This window comes from Panthera pardus, unplaced genomic scaffold (genome assembly GCF_024362965.1).
Source record: "Panthera pardus isolate Hobbes unplaced genomic scaffold, ASM2436296v1 HiC_scaffold_21, whole genome shotgun sequence".
NCBI classification, from domain to species: domain Eukaryota; kingdom Metazoa; phylum Chordata; class Mammalia; order Carnivora; family Felidae; genus Panthera; species Panthera pardus.
The window spans coordinates 180,247-199,434 of record NW_026526777.1 but is presented as its reverse complement, the minus strand read 5'-3'; the positions used below and the strand labels follow the sequence as shown (position 1 = coordinate 199,434).

General features: G+C 55.9%; 3 protein-coding genes and 1 non-coding gene across 7 annotated transcripts; all 4 read left to right on the top strand.

The window, feature by feature from the left end:
* Nucleotides 1-381: 381 nt before the first annotated feature.
* S100A13 (S100 calcium binding protein A13) lies at nucleotides 382-7,429 on the top strand. Its single transcript, XM_019431367.2, has 3 exons — nucleotides 382-465; nucleotides 1,080-1,239; nucleotides 7,025-7,429. The coding sequence occupies exons 2-3, from the start codon at nucleotides 1,087-1,089 to the stop codon at nucleotides 7,166-7,168; spliced, it is 297 nt and encodes a 98-aa protein (XP_019286912.1). The 5' UTR covers nucleotides 382-465; nucleotides 1,080-1,086; the 3' UTR covers nucleotides 7,169-7,429.
* LOC128778958 (U6 spliceosomal RNA) lies at nucleotides 5,735-5,839 on the top strand. The gene has a single exon (XR_008424811.1). It is a non-coding gene; the product is annotated as a U6 spliceosomal RNA (small nuclear RNA).
* Nucleotides 7,430-9,654: 2,225 nt separating the features above from the next.
* Nucleotides 9,655-11,791, top strand: S100A14 (S100 calcium binding protein A14). 2 transcript variants are annotated; one of them, XM_019431600.2, is made up of 4 exons: nucleotides 9,655-9,673; nucleotides 10,087-10,195; nucleotides 10,620-10,766; nucleotides 10,992-11,791. In XM_019431600.2, the coding sequence occupies exons 2-4, from the start codon at nucleotides 10,166-10,168 to the stop codon at nucleotides 11,127-11,129; spliced, it is 315 nt and encodes a 104-aa protein (XP_019287145.1). In that variant the 5' UTR covers nucleotides 9,655-9,673; nucleotides 10,087-10,165; the 3' UTR covers nucleotides 11,130-11,791. The 2 variants fall into 2 exon arrangements, with proteins under 2 accessions (XP_019287145.1, XP_019287144.1); XM_019431599.2 differs by lacking the exon at nucleotides 9,655-9,673 and having other exon boundaries at nucleotides 9,928-10,195.
* Nucleotides 11,792-12,870: 1,079 nt separating this feature from the next.
* S100A16 (S100 calcium binding protein A16) lies at nucleotides 12,871-18,052 on the top strand. Of its 3 annotated transcripts, none has more exons than XM_019431580.2 (3): nucleotides 12,871-13,038; nucleotides 16,963-17,140; nucleotides 17,387-18,052. In XM_019431580.2, the coding sequence occupies exons 2-3, from the start codon at nucleotides 16,988-16,990 to the stop codon at nucleotides 17,543-17,545; spliced, it is 312 nt and encodes a 103-aa protein (XP_019287125.1). In that variant the 5' UTR covers nucleotides 12,871-13,038; nucleotides 16,963-16,987; the 3' UTR covers nucleotides 17,546-18,052. The 3 variants fall into 3 exon arrangements, with proteins under 3 accessions (XP_019287125.1, XP_019287126.1, XP_019287127.1); XM_019431581.2 differs by lacking the exon at nucleotides 12,871-13,038 and adding an exon at nucleotides 16,196-16,311; XM_019431582.2 differs by lacking the exon at nucleotides 12,871-13,038 and adding an exon at nucleotides 16,239-16,355.
* The last annotated feature ends 1,136 nt before the right edge of the window (nucleotides 18,053-19,188 follow it).

Sequence of the window (19,188 nt, the reverse complement as noted above, 5' to 3'; positions counted from 1 at the left end):
AGGGGGTCTCAGCGAGGGGCCCTAACCCTCCGTGAATCATTTAATCCTGGGACTTTTAGTCTGACTCCCCGCTGACAGATTTCAGTCCGGGGCCTCCTGCACGGAGGTCTCCGCCCGACCCCCGCCCCACCCCGCCCCGCCTCCGTGGGAGCCTCTTGGGGGTCTGGGGCTGTAGGGTCCTGTTCAGGATCCTCCCCTCCGGAGGGGCTCTCTGTGGGGTCTCTCAGCTCCAGAGTGGACGTGGTGGTGGTGGGGGGGGGGGGGGGTGGTGGTGGGACGGTAGGGGTCCCGGGGCGCGCGCGTGGGCCGGGTGGGCTGGGGGACCCCGGGACCCCGCCCGAGTTCAGGGGGTGGGGGTGGGGGCGGCGGCGGGAGGCGGGCCTGGGCGGTCTCCTCCCTCCGGGATCCGGGCAGAAGCGGACACCTCCGGGCTGGGCTGGGGCGCTGCCGCCTCCCCCCGCCGCGGTGAGTCCCGGGTCCCCACCCTGGGGGGTCGGGCGCCTCTCTGTCGTGGGGCTCGCGGGCCCCTCCCCGAGCCAGCTCGGACCGGGGTGCGGGAGGGTTTGGGGGCGCCCGGCCGCCGTCCTCGCTAGGGGGAGCGGCGGGCTCGGCCCTGCGCCGCCTGCCCCTGCCCGGCGGGGTCCCCGCGGCCCGACCGCAGGCCTGACCCCGGCCACCCCGCCCGCGACACAGCCCGGGGCATGTGGGCGGGCCGGGTCCCTGCATAAACAAGCTTTGGAGACAGGCGGTCTCATGACCCCTGGGGGCCGGCTGAACCTCCGAGACAGGACCCTAGGGACCAAAGTGCCTCCTCTCAGACAGAGGAGTCTGGAGACTTTGAGACCAGCACGGAGGGGGCTCTAGGACACAGACACTTGGAAAGGACCACCCAGCTCAGACCTGGAGAGGATGGGGTTTCTGGAAGCACACACCTCTTCCTCTGCCTGCACTGAGCTGTTTCCTGGTCCCCTGCCCCAGGCCCCATCCCTGTCCCCTCCCACCTGCCCGGGAAGGTTCCCTGTGGGCTGGGACAGGCTGGCCTAGTCTGACTCTCCCTTTCTCTCTTCCCTGTCCTCCAGGGTCCCGATGGCAGCTGAGCCGCTGACTGAGCTGGAGGCGGCCATCGAGACAGTGGTCACCACCTTCTTCACCTTTGCAGGGCAGGAGGGCCGCAAGGGCAGCCTCAGCATCAATGAGTTTAAGGAACTGGTCACTCAGCAGCTGCCTCACTTGCTCAAGGTAGGTGGGGGTCTCTGGGCCTGAGACTTTGGGGGACAGTGGCTGCCAGGCGCCGGGTATATGAGGCAGGGTGATATTCTGGGCCTGATCGTGTGACCCCAGGTATTTGGTGGACAAGGGTGTGGGTGACCACATGTGTAAAGGATTCTGGGGTGTGTGTGTGTGTGTGTGTGCGCGTGTGTGTGTGTGTGTGTGTAACTAGGTAACACTGTGTCAGTGTGAGTGCAAGTGTGTCATTGGGCTTTGTGTTCCCATCAGACAATGCTGTTGGGTTCTCGAGTATGCTCTGTGCCTTTCTGGTCTCATTTCCCCAACACAGGGGTGGACCCAGAGGTGGCTTCCAGGAGAGTTACAGACCATCAGAGCTGGAAGGAGGCCAAGACAAAACAGTCCAAATTCCTCACTTCACGTATTTGGAAATTGAGACTCAGCTGTATGTAGAAAGGGGTTTGTGAACAATAAAAACACAGTCAAATTCATGCAGAGATAGATCTCAGAGTAGGAGAGACCTGTAAGTAATCCATGATTGCTTCTCACCCCCTCTGGGAATCCCCTCAATAATGTGCCTGGTAAGGTCATTCCTTCTCTCCTACTCACTGGACAGAGTAGGGATTTAAATTTCATCCACTCTGAGTTGCCTCATCATCCCAGTCTGTTAACAGTTTCTGTTTCGTCCCTGCTGAGAATTCACAGGCACGTAGGAGGGTGTGAATATGGATAAAAAAGCAAAATCACAAGCAAGTTTTGGAGACTCAGTCCATCATCTGCAAAATCCCCTACATTCTTAGACTTCTGGGCTCCTTCCCTTTCTCTTCTCTCAGGAAATGAGACACCACTCAAGGTGCAGTGTTCCCCAGAGCCGTGTCAAATACTGACTGGTTTTTCCTCCAAACCCAACTCCCCTTGGGCCTGGAAATGCAGGAAGTGACCTCTTTGCTTTTGGTGACTGCTTCCAGATCTCAGTTTCTTCCTCTTCCTAAGACGTGCAGCTTCTGGGAAGCTCCTGTGCCACCTGCCCCACTCCTTCCTGAATCCCTTATAACTCTGCAGCTCCTGCCTTGATGTTTTTCTTCCCATCGCTGCTTTTGCAGTGTGCACACAGACCATTCATGCAACACCTGGGCCTTTCAGGGACTTCAACTCCTTGCTTCCAAAGACTCCATCCTGCTTCTGAGCAGCCCTCTCTGTTGTTGCTTCAGATCTTGTCATTACCAGAATAATGCCCCACCTCCCAAATCTCGGTCTCCTTTCTCAGAGCATCACCTCCTGCTGTTCCAGTTCTGTTCCTCCACTCCAGCCCTTCCTGGACTCCACCAGGACCTTCAGTCTTCGGGCCATGTCACCTGTCCTTCCACATGTCCCTCATGTCCGCAGTCCCTCCTCACTCAGCTGGGCTGTAAGGCTTAGCATGGAAACCAGTCCCCCGGTCACGGCCCACCCTTGATTCTGTTCCTCTCTGTCCTGGTTTTTGGCAGAATCCCAACCCAGGTTAAGTCCAGTATTTCATGTTCATTAGCTTGATGGTCAAATCTACCATTTCTCAGATCCAAAATAAAGCAAAGTTTCCACTCTCAGAGGAAAGAAAAAAAAAAAAAAATCAATCAATCCACCAGTCTGCCTACCATTCTGTGTCTGCACTTTTGTGTAGCTGAATCTGGCTGGATAAGAAGATGTTGCCATGCTACTTGTCAGACTCTATCATTTTTACTAATATTATTTAAAAAATTAAAAAGAATTTTAATGTTTATTTTTGAGAGAGACAGAGACAGAGCATGAGCGGGTCAGGGGCAGAGAGAGAGCGAGACACAGAATCAGAAGCAGGCTCCAGGCTCCAGGCTCCAAGCTGTCAGCATAGAGCCTGACGTGGGGCTCGAACTCTCCAACGGCGAGATTGTGACCTGAGCCCAAATCAGATGCTCAACAGATTGAGCCACCCAGGTGCCCCTATTAGTATTATTTTTTAAATTGAAGCATAGTTGACACACAATGTTGACTTGTCTGTCTTTAAATCTGTGACCGCAAACTCCAAGGGAACCCTTGGCACAGCCTGCCAATTCTGCTACATTTCCCCAGTTGGTTCATTGAGCAGCTCTTTCAGATGGTAATTTCACAACTTTTCCTCCCTCCTCAAACTCCAGTCCCTCTTTCCACAGTCTCCCTCTCACTGAGAAATGTTCTCAGACAAATAACAGCCATCAGGAAACTTCTATGTACTGCCTCCCAAGTCTACCAAAGGTCAGCATGTACCCTGCCTTCCTTCCTGCTCCCTGAAGCATCTGTCTCTGCCCCTGAGGCCAAGCCCTCCTATGCTGCTGGACTCCATTCCTCCTCACCAGCTAAAATCTCTACTTTTTCGGTTCCTCCTCTCTCTCGCATCCTCAATTCTCCCTCTCTACCAGATTGTTCTGATCAGTTTTCCAATATATTGTAATATCTCCCATCTTAAAAAAAGAAAAAACACCCTTTCTTGACTCTGTAACCCCCTCCAGCTATGCCTTCCATCTCTGCAAAAATCAAAAGCAGCAAAGGTTATTTATACTCTGGGCTCTCCTGGCCCCAAATGCTCATTCCTCAGGCATTTGCCAGGCTTATTCTTCGCTGAACCCAGATTTCTGCTCAAATGGCAAATCCCCATCATGGCCTCCCCTCACTTCTGGGGGCAAAGACCACCTCCCTTGTGCTTTATTCCTTTACCCTCTTTTATTTTCTTCCAGAACACACCTATCACAACCTGACTTCCATCACATACTTACATTTACCAAGGGTGTGCGTCCCATGAAGGAAAGGAATCTGCTCACTGTTTTATCTCCAGCACTTAGAGCAGTGTCTGACTTCTGGTAGGTGCTCGGCAAAATATCGAGTGAGTGAAATTGTAAAAAAGTAAGAATTTTTGTTGAGTGAGTAAATGAATAAATAACATCTTACCTACTGTTCTACAAATGCCTTTTTATTTTTTTTTTTCAACGTTTTTTTTTTTTTTTTTTTTTTTAATTTTTGGGACAGAGAGAGACAGAACATGAACGGGGGAGGGGCAGAGAGAGAGGGAGACACAGAATCGGAAACAGGCTCCAGGCTCCGAGCCATCAGCCCAGAGCCCGACGCGGGGCTCGAACTCACGGACCGCGAGATCGTGACCTGGCTGAAGTCGGACGCTTAACCGACTGCGCCACCCAGGCGCCCCTACAAATGCCTTTTTAAAATGTAACAGTGCATAAAGGATATTTCCCATTTGAAGAAAATGATGCACTGTACGTAATGGTATGTAGACTAACACAAATTTATGTGGCGAATTTTCTGTTGATGGACATTTCTTGTGTCCATTTTTTCTCTTTTGCAAACATCCTTGTTTATATATCTTTACGTACTTGAGGGAAAATATCTATAGGGTAAATGTCCGCCAGTAGAAATATTAGGTCAAAAGGCATGTTTGTTTTTCTTTTTTATAGTTATTTCCAGTTTGCCTCCCAGCAAGGTTGTCATCAGGCTTCAAGGCCACCAGTGCATGCGAATGCCTGTTTACTCACGTCCTTGCCTAAATTGGGTCTTATCAGACTTTTAATTTTTGCTAATCTGTGAAAATGATATCTCGTTCTGATTTATACTTTTAAAATTCTGAGTGAGATGGAATATTAAAGAATATTTTTGACAGATACGCATAATCCTTATTCTGTGAACCGCTTGTTTATTTCTTTCATTAAAGAGATTTTCTTTTTCTAAATTTTATATGTTTATTTAGTTTTTAGAGAGAGATAGAGTACAAACAGGGGAGGTGCAAAGGGGGAGGGAGACAGAGGATCCAAAGCGGGGTTTGTGCTGACAGCAGAGAGCCCGACGCGGGGCTCGAACTCATAAACCGCAAGATCATGACCTGAGCTGAAGTCAGACATTCAACCGACTGATCCACCCAGGCACCCCTCTAATAGTTTTTTAAAAAGGGGAAAGAAATAGAGAGTAGTGAATAAGAGCATAAGCTTTAAGTCAGACAATCTAGGTTCAAATGCAGATTCTAGCTTGTCATCCTTGGTTATTTAATCTTTCTGAGCCTTAATTTATTTTTCTTAATTAAAAATTTTATTTTAATGTTTATTTATTTTTGAGAGAGAGAGACAGACAGAGCATCAGCAGGGGAGGGGCAGAGAGAGAGAGAGGGAAACACAGAATCAAGAGCAGGCTCCTGGCTCTGAACTGTTAGCACGGAGCCAGACATAGGGCTCGAACCCACAAACTGTGAGATCATGACCCGAGCCGAAGTCGACACTTAACTGACTGAGCCAGTCAGATGCCCCATGAGCCTTAATTTCTTATCTGTGAAATGGACTCATAATAATACCTTCCTCATTGCATTGGTCTTGCATTTATTCGGTCAATATTTATTGAGCACCTATTATGTCCTGTCCTGATGCTGTCGTAGGCTTTGGGTTACAATGGTGAACAAGATGGACAAGGTCCCTTTCATTTTAGCAGATCATGAAGATTAAATGGAGTAAGGCATTGTGCTTGCTTCGGCACAACATATACTAAAATTGGAACAATACAGAGAAGATTAGCATGGCCCCTGTGCAAGGATAATACGCAAATTTGTGAAGCATTCCATATTTAAAAAATAAAAATAAAAAAAAATAAATGGAATAAGGCATGTAAAATGTTTAGCATAAGGCTTGGAACAGTCGGCACTATTAAGTGCTTACAACTGTTGAAATGCTAGCTGTTATCACTCTTTTGGTTTTTCCTTTTATAATTAGCAATTATATAATTGCTAATATAACAAGAGGTGAATTTTCCTTTTCTTTCCTAGTACTTATACCTTTCATTTCTTTCTCTTGATTAATTGTATGTTTTTTCCCCTCCCAATATAATGTGACACTGGGCATCTTGCCTTCCACTGGTAATGCTTGTAAGTATTTTACGATTAAGCATGAATGTGGCTTTTTGAAAGGTCTTTCTTAGCTTTTCTATGAATGAGCTTTAGCTTCGTGCCTTCTGTAGATTTGGTAAGACTTCTCTGCCTTCATTCACACATTGATTAAAATACTGAGTATTGGGCTCTGCCCGTGGTGCCCTTCTCCAGTTTGACATTGATCCATTGTTCAACAGCTTATGTTTTGGTTGTGATCGTTCATCTAGCAACAGACCCTTTGATCATGGGCTCAGTTTACAGTATCCTTTGATGTCACAGGCCTGTCATGAGAGGCTTTGTCAAAGACCCTGCAGAAAACCAGATACCCCATGTCTTTGCCATTCGCCTGATCCACCAGGCTAATAACCAACCTGGAAAGAATGAGACTACATTAGCGTTATACAAATGAGTGGCTTAGGACTGTGAATTTCCCTAGCTTTCTGTGAAGGAAGAAGGTGGCCTGAGAAGGCTCTGAGGATGGCCTGCATGGGTTCCCTGAGCATCCTTGAGCAAATCCCAAGTGCCGTGGTGTGCCGGAGCCCATCTTACCTGTAGGCAACAGTTCATTGTGTGCACCTCTTCCCAGCTCTGTGTTCGGTGACTTCATGGTTGTGGTTCACAATCGGCCACGGTGGGAGTATTTGCATGCTGGCAAACACTACAAGTCAGGTCCTCTACCTCCCTCTGCTGCTGCCCTTGGAGCCTAACCAGTTTGGAGAGGTTAGTGACTGCCAGACACCCTGGCGGCACCGTTCCGGGGCTGCAGCCTCGTCCTGACGCCTGGGGCAGGTCCTAGATGAAGAGAATGGACATTAGCCGTTCTTTCCTCTCTCCCTATCTCAGGAACTCTCTTTTCTAACCCCACGTTTCCTGTTGACGTCTCCTCAGGATGTGGACTCCTTAGATGAGAAGATGGAGAGCTTGGATGTGAATCAGGACTCCGAGCTCAAGTTCCATGAGTACTGGAGACTGATAGGGGAGCTGGCCAAGGAGATCCGGAAGGAGAAGGCCCTGGAGGTCCGGAAGAAGTGAAGCCCCCGGCCAGGATAGGGCCAGGCTGGCCAGGCAAAACCCCACTCCCCCCAGTATAGCTTCCTCCTTGAAACACAAATGTTTCTTGTTCCCACCCTACCCTGCTTTCTTCTCTTGAGAGGAGGTGGTCTGAGAGTGGGTCCAAAAATTTTGAGCTCTTTGTAGACCAGGGATGTTACTCATCTCTGAATATCATTCTGCAGCATCGAGCACCAGGTCTTGTACCGGGGAGGTGCTCAATAAATTAACGGTTGAGGAGGGGCTCCTGGGTGGCTCTGTCAGTCGAGCGTCTGACTCTTGACTTCGGCTCAGGTCATGATCCCATGGTTTGCGTATTTGAGCCCTGCATCAGGGTCTGTGCTGACAGTGTGGTCTGCTTGGGGTTCTCTCTCTCTCTCTCTCTCTCTCTCTCTCTCTCTCTCTCTCAAAATAAATAAATAAATAAAATAAACAAATGGTTGATGAATGGGTATATGACAGGAAGAGAACAGACATCTGGGGCAGGCAAAGTGACTCTTACTCCACCAGGTGCCTCCTGGGGCCCAGGGGCATGGTCTCAGTTCACACTTTTCTTTTACCCGGGGTTTGTGTCATTGGACGATAATGGTAGCAGTGAACTTGTGTTGAGGACTTGCTGTGTGCCAGGCACAGTACTAAACACTTTTCCTGCGGTATCTTTGTGAGTTGATTCTCACAGCCCTTTGAGGAAAGGTACTGTTTTTAAGTTCTGTATTGAAGATGAGGAAACAGATTTTAGAGAAGTTCGCAGACAAGAAGAGGTGGAACTGGGTTGAAATTCCAGAGCCTCTGTGATGAACTGGGATCCTCTCCGGATGGGTGGTGTGGGACCCCTGGGCCCTCTTCTCCTCCCTCCCTCCATAGCAGGGGTGAAGCACAAGAATGGACACAAGGTTCTGGTACGAAGACTGGGGGATGGGCGCCCCTCTCCCCACCCTTCTTGGCTCGAGGGGCTTGTGGTTTGCACTGCCCGCCACCAGAGGGGGCAGGGGTGGGGCAGCCCAGCAGGCACCGCCGCCCCGCAGCTGTCACTGCCGCTGCCTGGTGTCCCTCTGGGACAGCCATTCCTCCTGAGGAACCTTCAGGCTGAGACAACCTCCCCACCGCACACCAAGGAGGGTTCCCAGGTTGAGACCTTCCATCTAAGTGCCCTCAGACTGAGAGACCTCAGAAGGACCCCTAGGCTGGCACTGAGGGGCCATTTGGCTGAGACATTCCAGAGTGGGCCTCACAGGGGGCTTCCCCCAAACCAGAGACCCTAGGAGAGACTCTTGACGAGAAACTCTTCAGAGGGACCCCTGGTTGAGGCACTCCTGGAGAAGCCCTCAGATTGAGAGACCCTCAGAGAGGTCCCCAGACTGAGAGCTCTCAGAGGAACACAGAGTGGGGTACCCTAGGGAGGGCTCTTTCATGGAGAGACACTTTTAGATGCACTCGACTGAGGCCAGAAGTACAGGGGAGGCCTAGGAGGAGACCCAGGGAGGGGCACTGGGAGACACACTTCAGCTCTGGGTCCCGCCTCATCCTTGCCTCGGCCCACACTAACTCCCCTGCTGCTGCTCTCCCTTCCCTCTCCCCGTCATCTCCCCGTCAGGTGAGGAGGTCCCTTGGGGTGTGCCGAGGCTTCCTGGGATGTCATCCCCCGCACTGGATTGGGGGAGTTGGGTTCAGGAAGGCATGGGGTTCTGGGGGAGGGAGGAGTAGGCAGCCCAACCAGTTTGGAGAGGTCGTCAACAGCCAGGTCATTCACCTGGGCCTCACACATGCTGGCTCACACATGCTGTGCCTGCTGGCTGAGGGGGGCCCCAAGGGGGCCAGGACAACACTCAGTGTGGCCCCTCTGCCAGGCTGCCCTTCTCTGGCTCCTTCCTCACCCGTTGGCCATGGGGACTGCAGACTTGGTGTCACTGCCCAAATTGGCCCTGGTGGGAGGAATGTGAGTGAGTGAGTGTGTGTGTGTGTGTGTGTGTGTGAGAGAGAGAGAGAGAGAGAGACATCAAAGGACAGAGAGGTCTCTGGGGACCTCTCTCAACTCACATGTCTCCGGACCACAAGCCCTGCCTTGATCAGTCTCTGCTTTTCCTTCTTTCCTGATGTTGACTCAAAGTCCCTCCACTTCCCTGCCCTGCAATTCCTCTAGGCCTTTCTTCCCAGGCTCGACCCCACAGTCTTGCCAAGGCCCCCTTCTGCCTTCCCCAACTTCCCCTTCCCTTTCTCTTGCCTTGGCTCTGCTTGCTGGTCTGGGGCCAGAGGCCACGCAGCCCCAGCCTTCAAGGGTTCCCTCCAATGGCAGAGTGGGCAGGCTCTCGGGGCTCTGGCCAATGGGGGGTGGGGCCGACAGGGCTGGCTCACAGCCCAGGCTGCTGCAATAGCAGGGGTGGCTTAGGGATGAGGCCCAGCCCTCTGCCTTCCCTCCCTGCCCCCAAGTATAAGAGCTGAGCTCAGGTGAGCTGACTCCTAGTGTCCGGTCCCAGCAGCCGCCAGCAGGTAAGGAGACATAGGCCTTTTCACCCAAAGGGCTGCCCCTGTCCAGAGGACACAAGTAGCCTATTCTACCCTGGACTGCCAGGAGAAGGGCAGGGGGCCAGGTCCTGGACAATGATGATGATGATGATGATGATGTGTGTGTGTGTGTGTGTGTGTGTATGTGTGTGTGTAGCAGAGGAGAATGGTGGGAAGAACTGGGAAGATTGATCTAAGGTGAGGCCCAAGGGATTCCCTCTGAATAGGGGGTCTGGGGGCTGTGATCTCAGCTCCTGGATCCTTCACAGGAGCCAGGCCTTGTGTGGAGTTGGCTCCGACCCCCTGAGCAAGGAACAGAATATTGAGGGTACAGCCAGAGGGGACAGTTGAGAAAGATATGCTGAGCCATCCCCTGCCCTCAGTCTTCCTCCTTCCAGGCAGATCATGAGCCAGCGGCTCCTCTGAGGCCTGCTGTGGGACAACAGCGCTCTCACCGGGACGAGCACACCGGTCACCATGGGGCAGTGTCGGTCAGCCAATGCTGAGGTGGGCCCATTCGTGCCTGGACTTTCTGTTCCCATGCTCCACTCCCCGACCCTGAGGGTCTGTGTCCCCTCGCCTTGTCCTTGCCCCGCACTCTAGACCTTGCTCGGGAGACCCAGACTCTTCTCTCATACCCACAGGGGTGATACACAAGGAACCCTCCTGGGAAGAGAGAGTCTGCCGCATGCTGGGACCTGCCCTGGGTGGGGGCTAGGGGGTGACGGGGAGGAAGCCTTGCCCAACTTGTGGCTCAGGCAGGGCAGGGGCCAGTGGGGGGAAGGGGGTTGGATGCCGGGGTCTGGAGTGGGTGGGAGCCTCTGTGCCTCCCAGCTTTCTTCTGCCCTATTGGCCTTGAGAGCCTTGGGGCAGTAGGGTGTCCTAGGGTGGACGGAGCCTCCCTGACATGGGTGATGTCCCCTGCCCTCAGGATGCCCAGGAATTCAGTGACGTGGAGAGGGCCATTGAGACCCTCATCAAGAACTTCCACCAGTACTCTGTGGAGGGTGGCAAGGAGACGCTGACCCCCGCCGAGCTACGGGACCTGGTCAGCCAGCAGCTGCCCCACCTCATGCCGGTACTGAGGGAGCTGAGGGAGCGGCCCGGCCCCAGGCAGCGCCCTGACTTCCCCTCCGGGTCTCCAAGGCCCCACCCACACGGCCCCTGGCACTAGCAACCCCAGCCCTTCCCAACTGCCAGTGCCAGGTAGGCACAGGGCCCGCCTCCTGCCCCTGGGCAGGGGTGCGGCAGGAGGATCAAAGGGTGCTGCCTCCCTGAGCTGTGGTGTCTTCCCTCCCCTCAGAGCAATTGCGGCCTCGAAGAGAAAATCGCCAACTTGGGCAGCTGTAACGACTCCAAACTGGAGTTTGGGAGTTTCTGGGAGCTGATTGGAGAAGCAGCCAGGAGCGTGAAGCTGGAGAGCCCTGTCCGGGGGAGTTGAAAACCTTCTTCTGGAATTCTCGGGGGGATGTTGGGGAAAGGGGACCTTAGAGACCGTGGGCCTAGAAACGCCTCTCCACCACCACCACCACCACCACACTATTCCCCAGTCTGCACCTGCCTCGCCTCTGCAAGGTTCAAGTCCTTAGTGAGCCTTCCCAGGGGTCTCTGTGTACTTCATCCTTGGGAGCTCCATGGAACTCCATGAGTCCCCACCAGAGGGAGGCTCGGGATGGGTTGGGCCCAGGGATGGATGTGGCGAGATGCTGGAGGGATAAGGATGGGCTAAGGGCCAAGTAATTTGGTTGCGGGGAAGGTCAAAGAGGAACTGGGCTACTGGATATGATTTGAAGAAGAGGGCGGGGAATGGGGCCGGATATTTGGTACTAAAAAGAGTCTCTGAGAACCTAGCCTTCCTTATGTCTTCCCCAACCCAAATGATAACTTCTGTCCAGTGCTACACCTTCCTTCTTCCAGCTCTGCCCCAGCCTCTTTCCAGCACTCTGTCCCTGGGCTAGGGCAGGGGAAGAGAGAGAGCAGGCTGGAGAGGGGAGGCTGAGGAGGGGGTGATTTTGGGAGAGGACCAGCTGGGTGCTTGGGCATTTAAAGAATGATGGTTGTTTTGTAACATGTGATTAATAAAAAAAAACGGAAAAAGTGAAAGATGCTGTCTTGACTGGATGCCTGCCCTACCTCAGTCCACGGGCAAGGGTGGTTGGGTGAGTGGCAGAGCCCTTGGTGGCACAGGGCATGTAGGGCTGCAGTGGCTGTGGCAGAAGTGAATGGATTTGGGTCGAGGATGGGTACCAGGCCCCAGAGCTTGGAGAGCTGGTCCTCTCTGAAGGACAGGCTCTTCTTTGCCAAGGCGCCGGTCCTCTGCCAGGAGGAGAGGGTATGTGTGCTCACCTGGGGAGACAGTTAAGACCTCAGACAGTTATGACCCCAGGTGTTCCCTGGGCGACCGGCAGCAAGGGAAACGTGGGGCTGAGAAACAGGCTGACCCGCCTGGGTTTGAAGCCAGCCCTGCCACTCACCATCTCTGGAGTGTTGGGCATGCTCTCAGAGTATCAGTTTGCTCATCTGTCAAATGGGGTATTAATATCTCTGAAATAAATCAGATTTGTTAGGAGGATAATGGACACATCACGTGAAGTACTTAGCAGAGAACTTGACACAGAGTGAGTGCCCCGAGCTGGAGTCTCCCTTGTCGGAGTGGACGGGTGGGTCCCCTCCACTTTCAGCTGCCGCCTCCACATGTTGACTAGCCAGTTTCCTTGGGTGTACTGGGGAAGGGCTGGAAGGGTGCAGAAGAATCCTCTGCTGCACATGACAGGTCCTAGGAATGGGTGTCTGCTCCTGGTGGTCTGAACGGGGAGACGGAGACCAGGGGCCAGGTTTTGCTGCTGCCTTCTGACTGGGGCCCACAGAAATCAGGCATTACTCCTGAAACCCTAGCAGCAAGGAGGAGTCTGTGGTCAGCCAGGCTGGCCTGGAATGCTAACTGAAATCGTCTGTTGGGGGCCCTGAAACTGGGCTCTCAGTGACCCAGGTGAGCAGGGCAGGTGACACCCCTTTCTTTCTCCATTGACTGGGTTCTGCTCAGGCCCTGCAGGGCCAGCAGGGTGCGGTTGTGGGGTTGCCAGCTTCCACCACTCCCTCTGGGGTGGGGGTGGAGGGGTGTTAAAAAAGGTGTGTATCCCTTTAACAAGGGCCCAACCCCAGGGCCAAGTCAGAGGGAGCTCAGTCACTACCTCCCCACCGAGCCAGCTCCGCCAGGCACGGCCAGAGTGGGACAGATTCTGGGAGCGAAGCGGGGAGGAGTCCTGGGCCGGCTGAGTGGGGAGCCGCTTGGCGGTGCCTGAGTCCAGGCCCCAGAGCCCTGCTGGAGAGGAGGCAGTCCTGGGAGGCAGGTGAGCACCCCAGGCCTGTCCTGGGAGGTCTGGGGCTGCCAGAGAGGTCCTGCAGGCGTGGGGGGCCCTGGGGAAGGGGGCGGTGAGGAGGGCCTGGGGAGGGGGCCCTGCTAGAGACTGGGCAGGAAGGGTCTGTTAATTTTTAACCTTCCCGCAGGCTGGTTTGGGAATGGAGACTTCGGTGGGGTTGGGAGGTGGGGAGGCCTTGAGAGGGGTGGACGGGGGTGGCGAGACCCCCCCCTTCCCCAACCCAGCCGATGACTGGGCTCTTCTCCAGGGCCTGGGCCACGGGGCAGAGAGCTCAGGAGCTCTGTCGCAGCTGCTCCGACCCTCCCTTAACAGAAAAAGGGCAAATGCGTGTTTGGGGGCGGTTGGGGGTGGTCAGACCTGGATGCGGGCCTCACGGGCCGGCTCTGGGATCTGTGTCTTGGGAGGTGACGGGGTCCAGGAGGAACCGGGAAGGGCCCTGTGAGAGGAGGCAGGCGCCGGAGGCTTGTTTCCACTTCAGGACCCAGGCAGGCTGTGGCTTGATTGGCTTTGCCTGGCAGGGCCACCTGCACCGTTTGCCTGTGCCCAGCCCGATAGGGCAGGGGTGCTTCGGAAGGGAGCTCAGGAGGCACAGGCCAGTGGGGCTCAGCCTTTCTTGCAGCTGGTAAAGAGCGGGGTGGCTGTCGGTGAGGCCAGGGCCCGCAGTGTGTGTGAGTGTCCACACCTCAGTCCGACCCCACTTGTCTGGAGAATGTTCCAGAGGAGCACACCCTGTCCTGTCCAGCAGGAGCGGGTGGGCGGATGTGTGAATTCCAGGCAGTGAGTCCTGTGAGGCAGGGGCACTTGGGTGAGACTTCAGTTTGAAACAGCCTTGCAAATAGAGTCACAAGTTACCGGCCCAGTTCGGATGCCACCTTCCCTGCATGTTGAAGGCAATTGGGGCCAATGAGTGAATCAAGGGAGTGGGTGAGCAAGAAAACCAGTTCAGTGAATGAATGAATTAGTGAATGAATCAGGAAATGAATGATGAGGAGTGAGGGAACGAGTTTGAGGTCGATGGAAGGGACACAGAGAAGGCCGAATGTAGGCTTGGGGGCAGGCCAGACTCCAGAGAGGACGGTGACCAGGAGGCACAGAAGTTCAGGGAGGTCTCACAACACCTGGAAACAGTTCGGGATTCCAGCGGAGAGAGTGTGGTGGGAAGAGAAGGTGGACTGGGGGGGACTGTGCTGGGTGTTCAGGGCTCCAGACTGAAGGGGCTTGGGGTGGGGCGGTGGGGTTGCAGGGGCGAAGATCCAGGGGCAAGGCTCAGGGCCCTGGAGGTTTTGGGAGAAGTCGGCAAGCTGGGCTGAGGTGGGCGGGGATGGGGGCGGGGCCTCTCGGTTGCCCCAGGATGAGTCAGCCAAGGAAGAGACCAGGAAAACACTAGGGGAGGGCTGGGGGCTCCTGGTGGGAGGGCCCTTTGGAGGACAAGTGGTCCCCCAACCCCCACTTTTGGGGAAGGCTCTAATATACATGTCCACCCCGCCAGCTCTCAGGCCAGGACCTACCTCCTGCCAACCCTTCCTAGGAGAGGCTCACGGGACAGCTTGACCCTCCTGCCTGGTTGGGCCTGGTGCCTGGTTGGCCTGGTTGGAGGGAGGAGCAGGTGCCTGTGGGTGGGTGTGGTGGCAGAGCCTGTCTCCTGGCCCCCAGGGGAAGGAGGGAGGAGGAGGCTAATGACACCTGACTGGCCCCCTCTGACATCCTTCCTTCAGAAAAAGCTTTGGAAAAGCGCTTATCCAGATGGTTATCTCCAAGAAGGTGGGGGGTGGATTACTGGGGACTGAGAACCTGGGCTGTTGAGGCAGGCAGCCAGAGGCCAGGTGGGGGCTGGGACCTGGATCGAGGAGGGCCGGAGGAGGCTCCCCTGGTCAGAGAGACAAGACTCTAAGAAGACACGTGGTGAGGAGGGTGGGTGGGCCAGGGGGAGGGGCAGAGGCACAGCACCCCAGCCCCATTTCTTTCTCTTTCCTCTCGGGGACTATTTCCCCGCAGGGTTCCTCACTTAGGGAACAGGTCTGGGATGGCTAAGGGTTGGGGTGGGGGGGCGGTGGTTCTCTGAACCCTTTTCCCACTCCCAAAGTTGGTGGGGAGTAGGCTTGGCTGAGTCCTTGCTGAAGTGGGTGCAGCTTTCGGGATCCAGGGTTCTGGCCCTGGGTCTGGAGCATTCTCCAGTCAAGGGCAGCAGAGAACAGTTTCATGGATTGGAACTTTTTTCCTTCCTCACTTCTCACTTGTGAGTATTAGGGTGTTTGCAGGAACATTGAGCCTCACAGTCACACACTTAATAAACGAAGAGCACAGGGGAAAGAACGTGGTTTCCTGTAGCCCTGGTTCATACTTTGTCCTTCTGTGTGAAGAGCAGAGTGGCCAGGCAGGTGAGGCAGGGAGGGAAGGGCAGGTTTCCCGTCGGAGACGCCCCAGCCTGCTCCTCTCTCTCTATCCTCCTTCCTTCCTACATTAGGGCCTAGTCCCTCCGGGTCACACCCTTCCTTCAGAAAGAGTCTCGTAAAAGAAATAACTTGGAAGGGTGGTCAGGGTCACTGGATACCTGGTAGCAGGGCTGGAAGGAGGTAGAATGTTATAGAACATCTGTCTTAAGGAAGCCGTTGGACCAGACAGTGCAGGTGAGGGAGGTGCAGAAATTAAAAGCTGGGAGCTTGCGTTTACCTAGGGTTTTAAAAAATGGTCCTCAAGTCAATGAGTCGTGCCCTTTGGTTCAGTAAACGCAATGGTTGCATGTAAGAAACACTGTCCTTGCCTCAAGGAAGGAGAGGGTTGGGGGAGAGCAGACCCACAGCAGTTATGAGCCCTGTTTCTGTCGGCTGGCATCTGTGGGACCCGGGGAGCAGAGTGCTGGGGGCAGGGGCCGGGGCTGTGGCAAGGCCCGGCCAAGCCGACCTGTCTTCCGAGTTTGGCCACAGGATGTTCAGGCCCGCATGTAGGCTGTGTCCACCTTCCCTTGCCGGGACCGGACGGGCAGGGTGGCTGTAGCTCATTCCTGGGCTTGGGGGCGGGAGGGGAGGCTCATTTGCCCGGGGTTCACTTGGGGGGGCTCTGGGCATGGGCGGCGACTGGCAGAATAGACCCGCCTGCTCCCCTCATATCCTGTTATTCAGAAGGCTGTATCCGCTTGGACTGTGAGTGCCTTTTGTCCTGGGTGAGGGGGGTGACGCGTGTGGCCTTTGGCTGGCTGCAGCTGTGTCTCCAGCTGGGGCAAAAGCAGGCTTGGCTCCTCTTTAGGTAATGGGGTGGGGGGGTCCTCGAGTCCTGCTGTGCGTTTCCAGGTGGGTATGAGGGAGGGCAGGCTAGCAGGGTGTGGCGGGGGCCTGCAGAAAGTCTGGCTCCATGGGGGAGTGCATTGTCCTTTCCCAAAGAGGGACAACCATGGCCTGGGCTCCTGCAGAACCTGCCCTGGTGCCTGGCCGGAGGGACTCGGGACGGCCTAGGTTCCTGCTTTGTGGCCTGGGGCGGGGGTCTCAGGCAATGCTGGGGCTGGGGGATGTAGCTGTCGGCCTCCCAGCCCCTTTGGCTCACCCGAGCAGTTTCTAGCTGTGCGCGCTCCCTGGGCAGGGGCCCTGGGTGGGTCAGCTGTGGAGACAGCAGAGGGGTGGGCCCCTCTTCTGCCCCCTTCCCATGGGAGCCTCCTGCTCTCACTGGGGCTCTGACAGGCCCAGTGCCTGGGGCTGGGGCAGGGCCTGGAGAACCTGCCTGGGCGGTTGGGCTGGTGAGCACCTGTATCAGAGCAGCCACACCGTTCTGACTCCAGGCTTACCCCGGTGCCGCCTTTTCCCTGAGGACCCGCCAGCCCAGGGGCCCAGGAGGAGGAGGAGGGCAGGGGGCCCCGAGTTTGGCCTGTGGGGTCTCCTCACCCGCCCTCTTCTCGTCGCCCAGGCCCCGCGAGGAGTGAGGCAGTGAAATGGCAGACTGCTACACAGAGCTGGAGAAGGCCGTCGTGGTCCTGGTGGAAAACTTCTACAAATACGTGTCTAAACACAGTCTGGTCAAGAACAAGATCAGCAAAAGCAGCTTCCGGAAGATGCTTCAGAAAGAGCTTAACCATATGCTGACGGTGAGGTCCCCTCGCCTAAGGGCCCTGCCTACCCACCAGCCCCCCAGTCTCGATCCTCGTGTGGTGTCCTTCCCCACTGCGGCCTCTGTCTTTTCAGAGTGACCCCCTGAACCAGCGTCTCACCACCGCCCAGGCCCCGGTCCTCTTGGGGTGCCCAGGCCTGACCAGGGAGGTCCTGGGACTGTGTGTGGCTGCCGCCCTCCGCACCTCTGACCCCCCCCCCCCCCCCGCCCACTTCCTCTCCAGGATACAGGTAACCGGAAGGCTGCTGACAAGCTCATCCAGAACCTGGACGCCAACCACGATGGGCGCATCAGCTTTGACGAGTACTGGACCTTGATAGGCGGCATCACGGGCCCCATCGCCAACCTTATCCGCCAGCAGGAGCAGCAGAGCGGCAGCTAGAGGACCCCTCCCACCGCCCCTCCACGCCCAGCCCCTGGTGCTCTTCCCGGGCTCCCCGCAGCCTCCTCCACCCACCCAGGCCCCCATCCTCGCTCCTCCCTGCGCGCCTCCTGCTGAACAGGGGAATGGGCCCCTCCAGAGTGTCGTGGTCTGGGGGTGCCTCCCAAAGGGTCTTAGTCCCTGGAGCCAGCAGGCCCCGGGGGCCCCTCTGTGAGGCTTCAGGGCTGCTTGGGGTCCCCGCGAGTTTCCTGCTCAGTCCACCAACCCCTCCAGCGTCTGATGCTCTGCCTGATGCTGGGTGTCTCCTGACCTCTGCTTGGGGTCTCCCTGCCCCCCGGAAGCAGGAGCAGAGGCCTCTCCTCTTTCTCTCAGCCTGTGTGCTGGGGACAGAAGATTTCCAGGGACTGTGGGTCAGGGAACAGTCGAGCAGGGCTGCCCCCACCCCCGCTCCTGCTCACCACCGATGCGGTGGCAATAAAGGCTGGATTTGGAGTTTGTACCCCCTCACCCAGTCCCTTTGTGACACTCATTGAAACCTTCCCATTCCGTGGAACCTCCTCATTCCTTGGTGGTCTTTGCCCTGGGACCCTGAGGTAAGGGGGAATCTCACCTCAAGAGACCCCAAGGGCAGAGAGAAAGAAAGAAACCCCAGTGCCTGGATTTCCGCCCCCCCCCCCCCCCCCCAGCCGCGGCCGGCAGCCCTGGGCCAGCAGCAGCAGCCTCCCTCTCCCTCCGTGAGGGGCCAGAGGCCATGCATGCGTCACCGTCTCTGGGCCCTCACCCCCACGACCCAGACTCAGACACACAGTGGGTCCCGTTAGGCCTCTTTGCATTTCCACGAGAGAGAGGCCGTGAGCCTTCGGCCTGGCGTCGTGAGCAGTGCCGGGGTCCTGAGCCGCCGTCAGCAGGTTACCTAACACCCGAAGTCTGCGGGATGGGGAAGCAGGCGTGGAGGAAAGAGGGCTGGGTGAGGCCGGAGCTGGACTGCGAGGGCGAAGGGAAGCGGCGGCCTGTTGCTGCTGGAGGGGACAGTGCTGGCTTCTCCCTGTTCTTGCCCTGAGGGAGCCCCTGCTGTGGAGACACAGCAGCTGTCCCCTGGGAAGGCCGGAGGCAAGCAGGAGCCCCGTCTGTGGGCTCCATTCCAGCCTCGGACGGGGCACTCCACAGTTTCAGATTTGTTTTCAAAAGAGGCACAGGCAGTTTCATTGAACTGCATTTATAGATCCTCAGGTTTGTAAGGTAATCCGCTTCAGGACAGGCCTGTGGTCAAGGCGGTGAGCAGTCTGTGTCCTCACCTCCCTTCGCAGTGACCCCCCCCCCCCCAGTTAAAAGCGGAAGGCGTCCCCTGTCCTGAGGGTCGCTGTGCCGCCCAGAGTCCCCTCCTGAGGGTCGCTGTGCCGCCCAGACTAAACAGGGGACAACTTGCTCACACTTCTTTGGGGTGCCTTTTAATACACACTTTATTGTGGTGAAATCACGTGGTGTAATTTTACCCTCAACAACCGGGTGTACCTCACGGTGTTGCCACCTGCACGTTGTTGCACAGCGTGTCTCGAGACCTCGTTCATCTCGCAGGACTGGAACTCGCTACCCCCCCAACAACAAACCCCTCAGCCCCTGGCAACCACCCTTCCGCTTTCTGT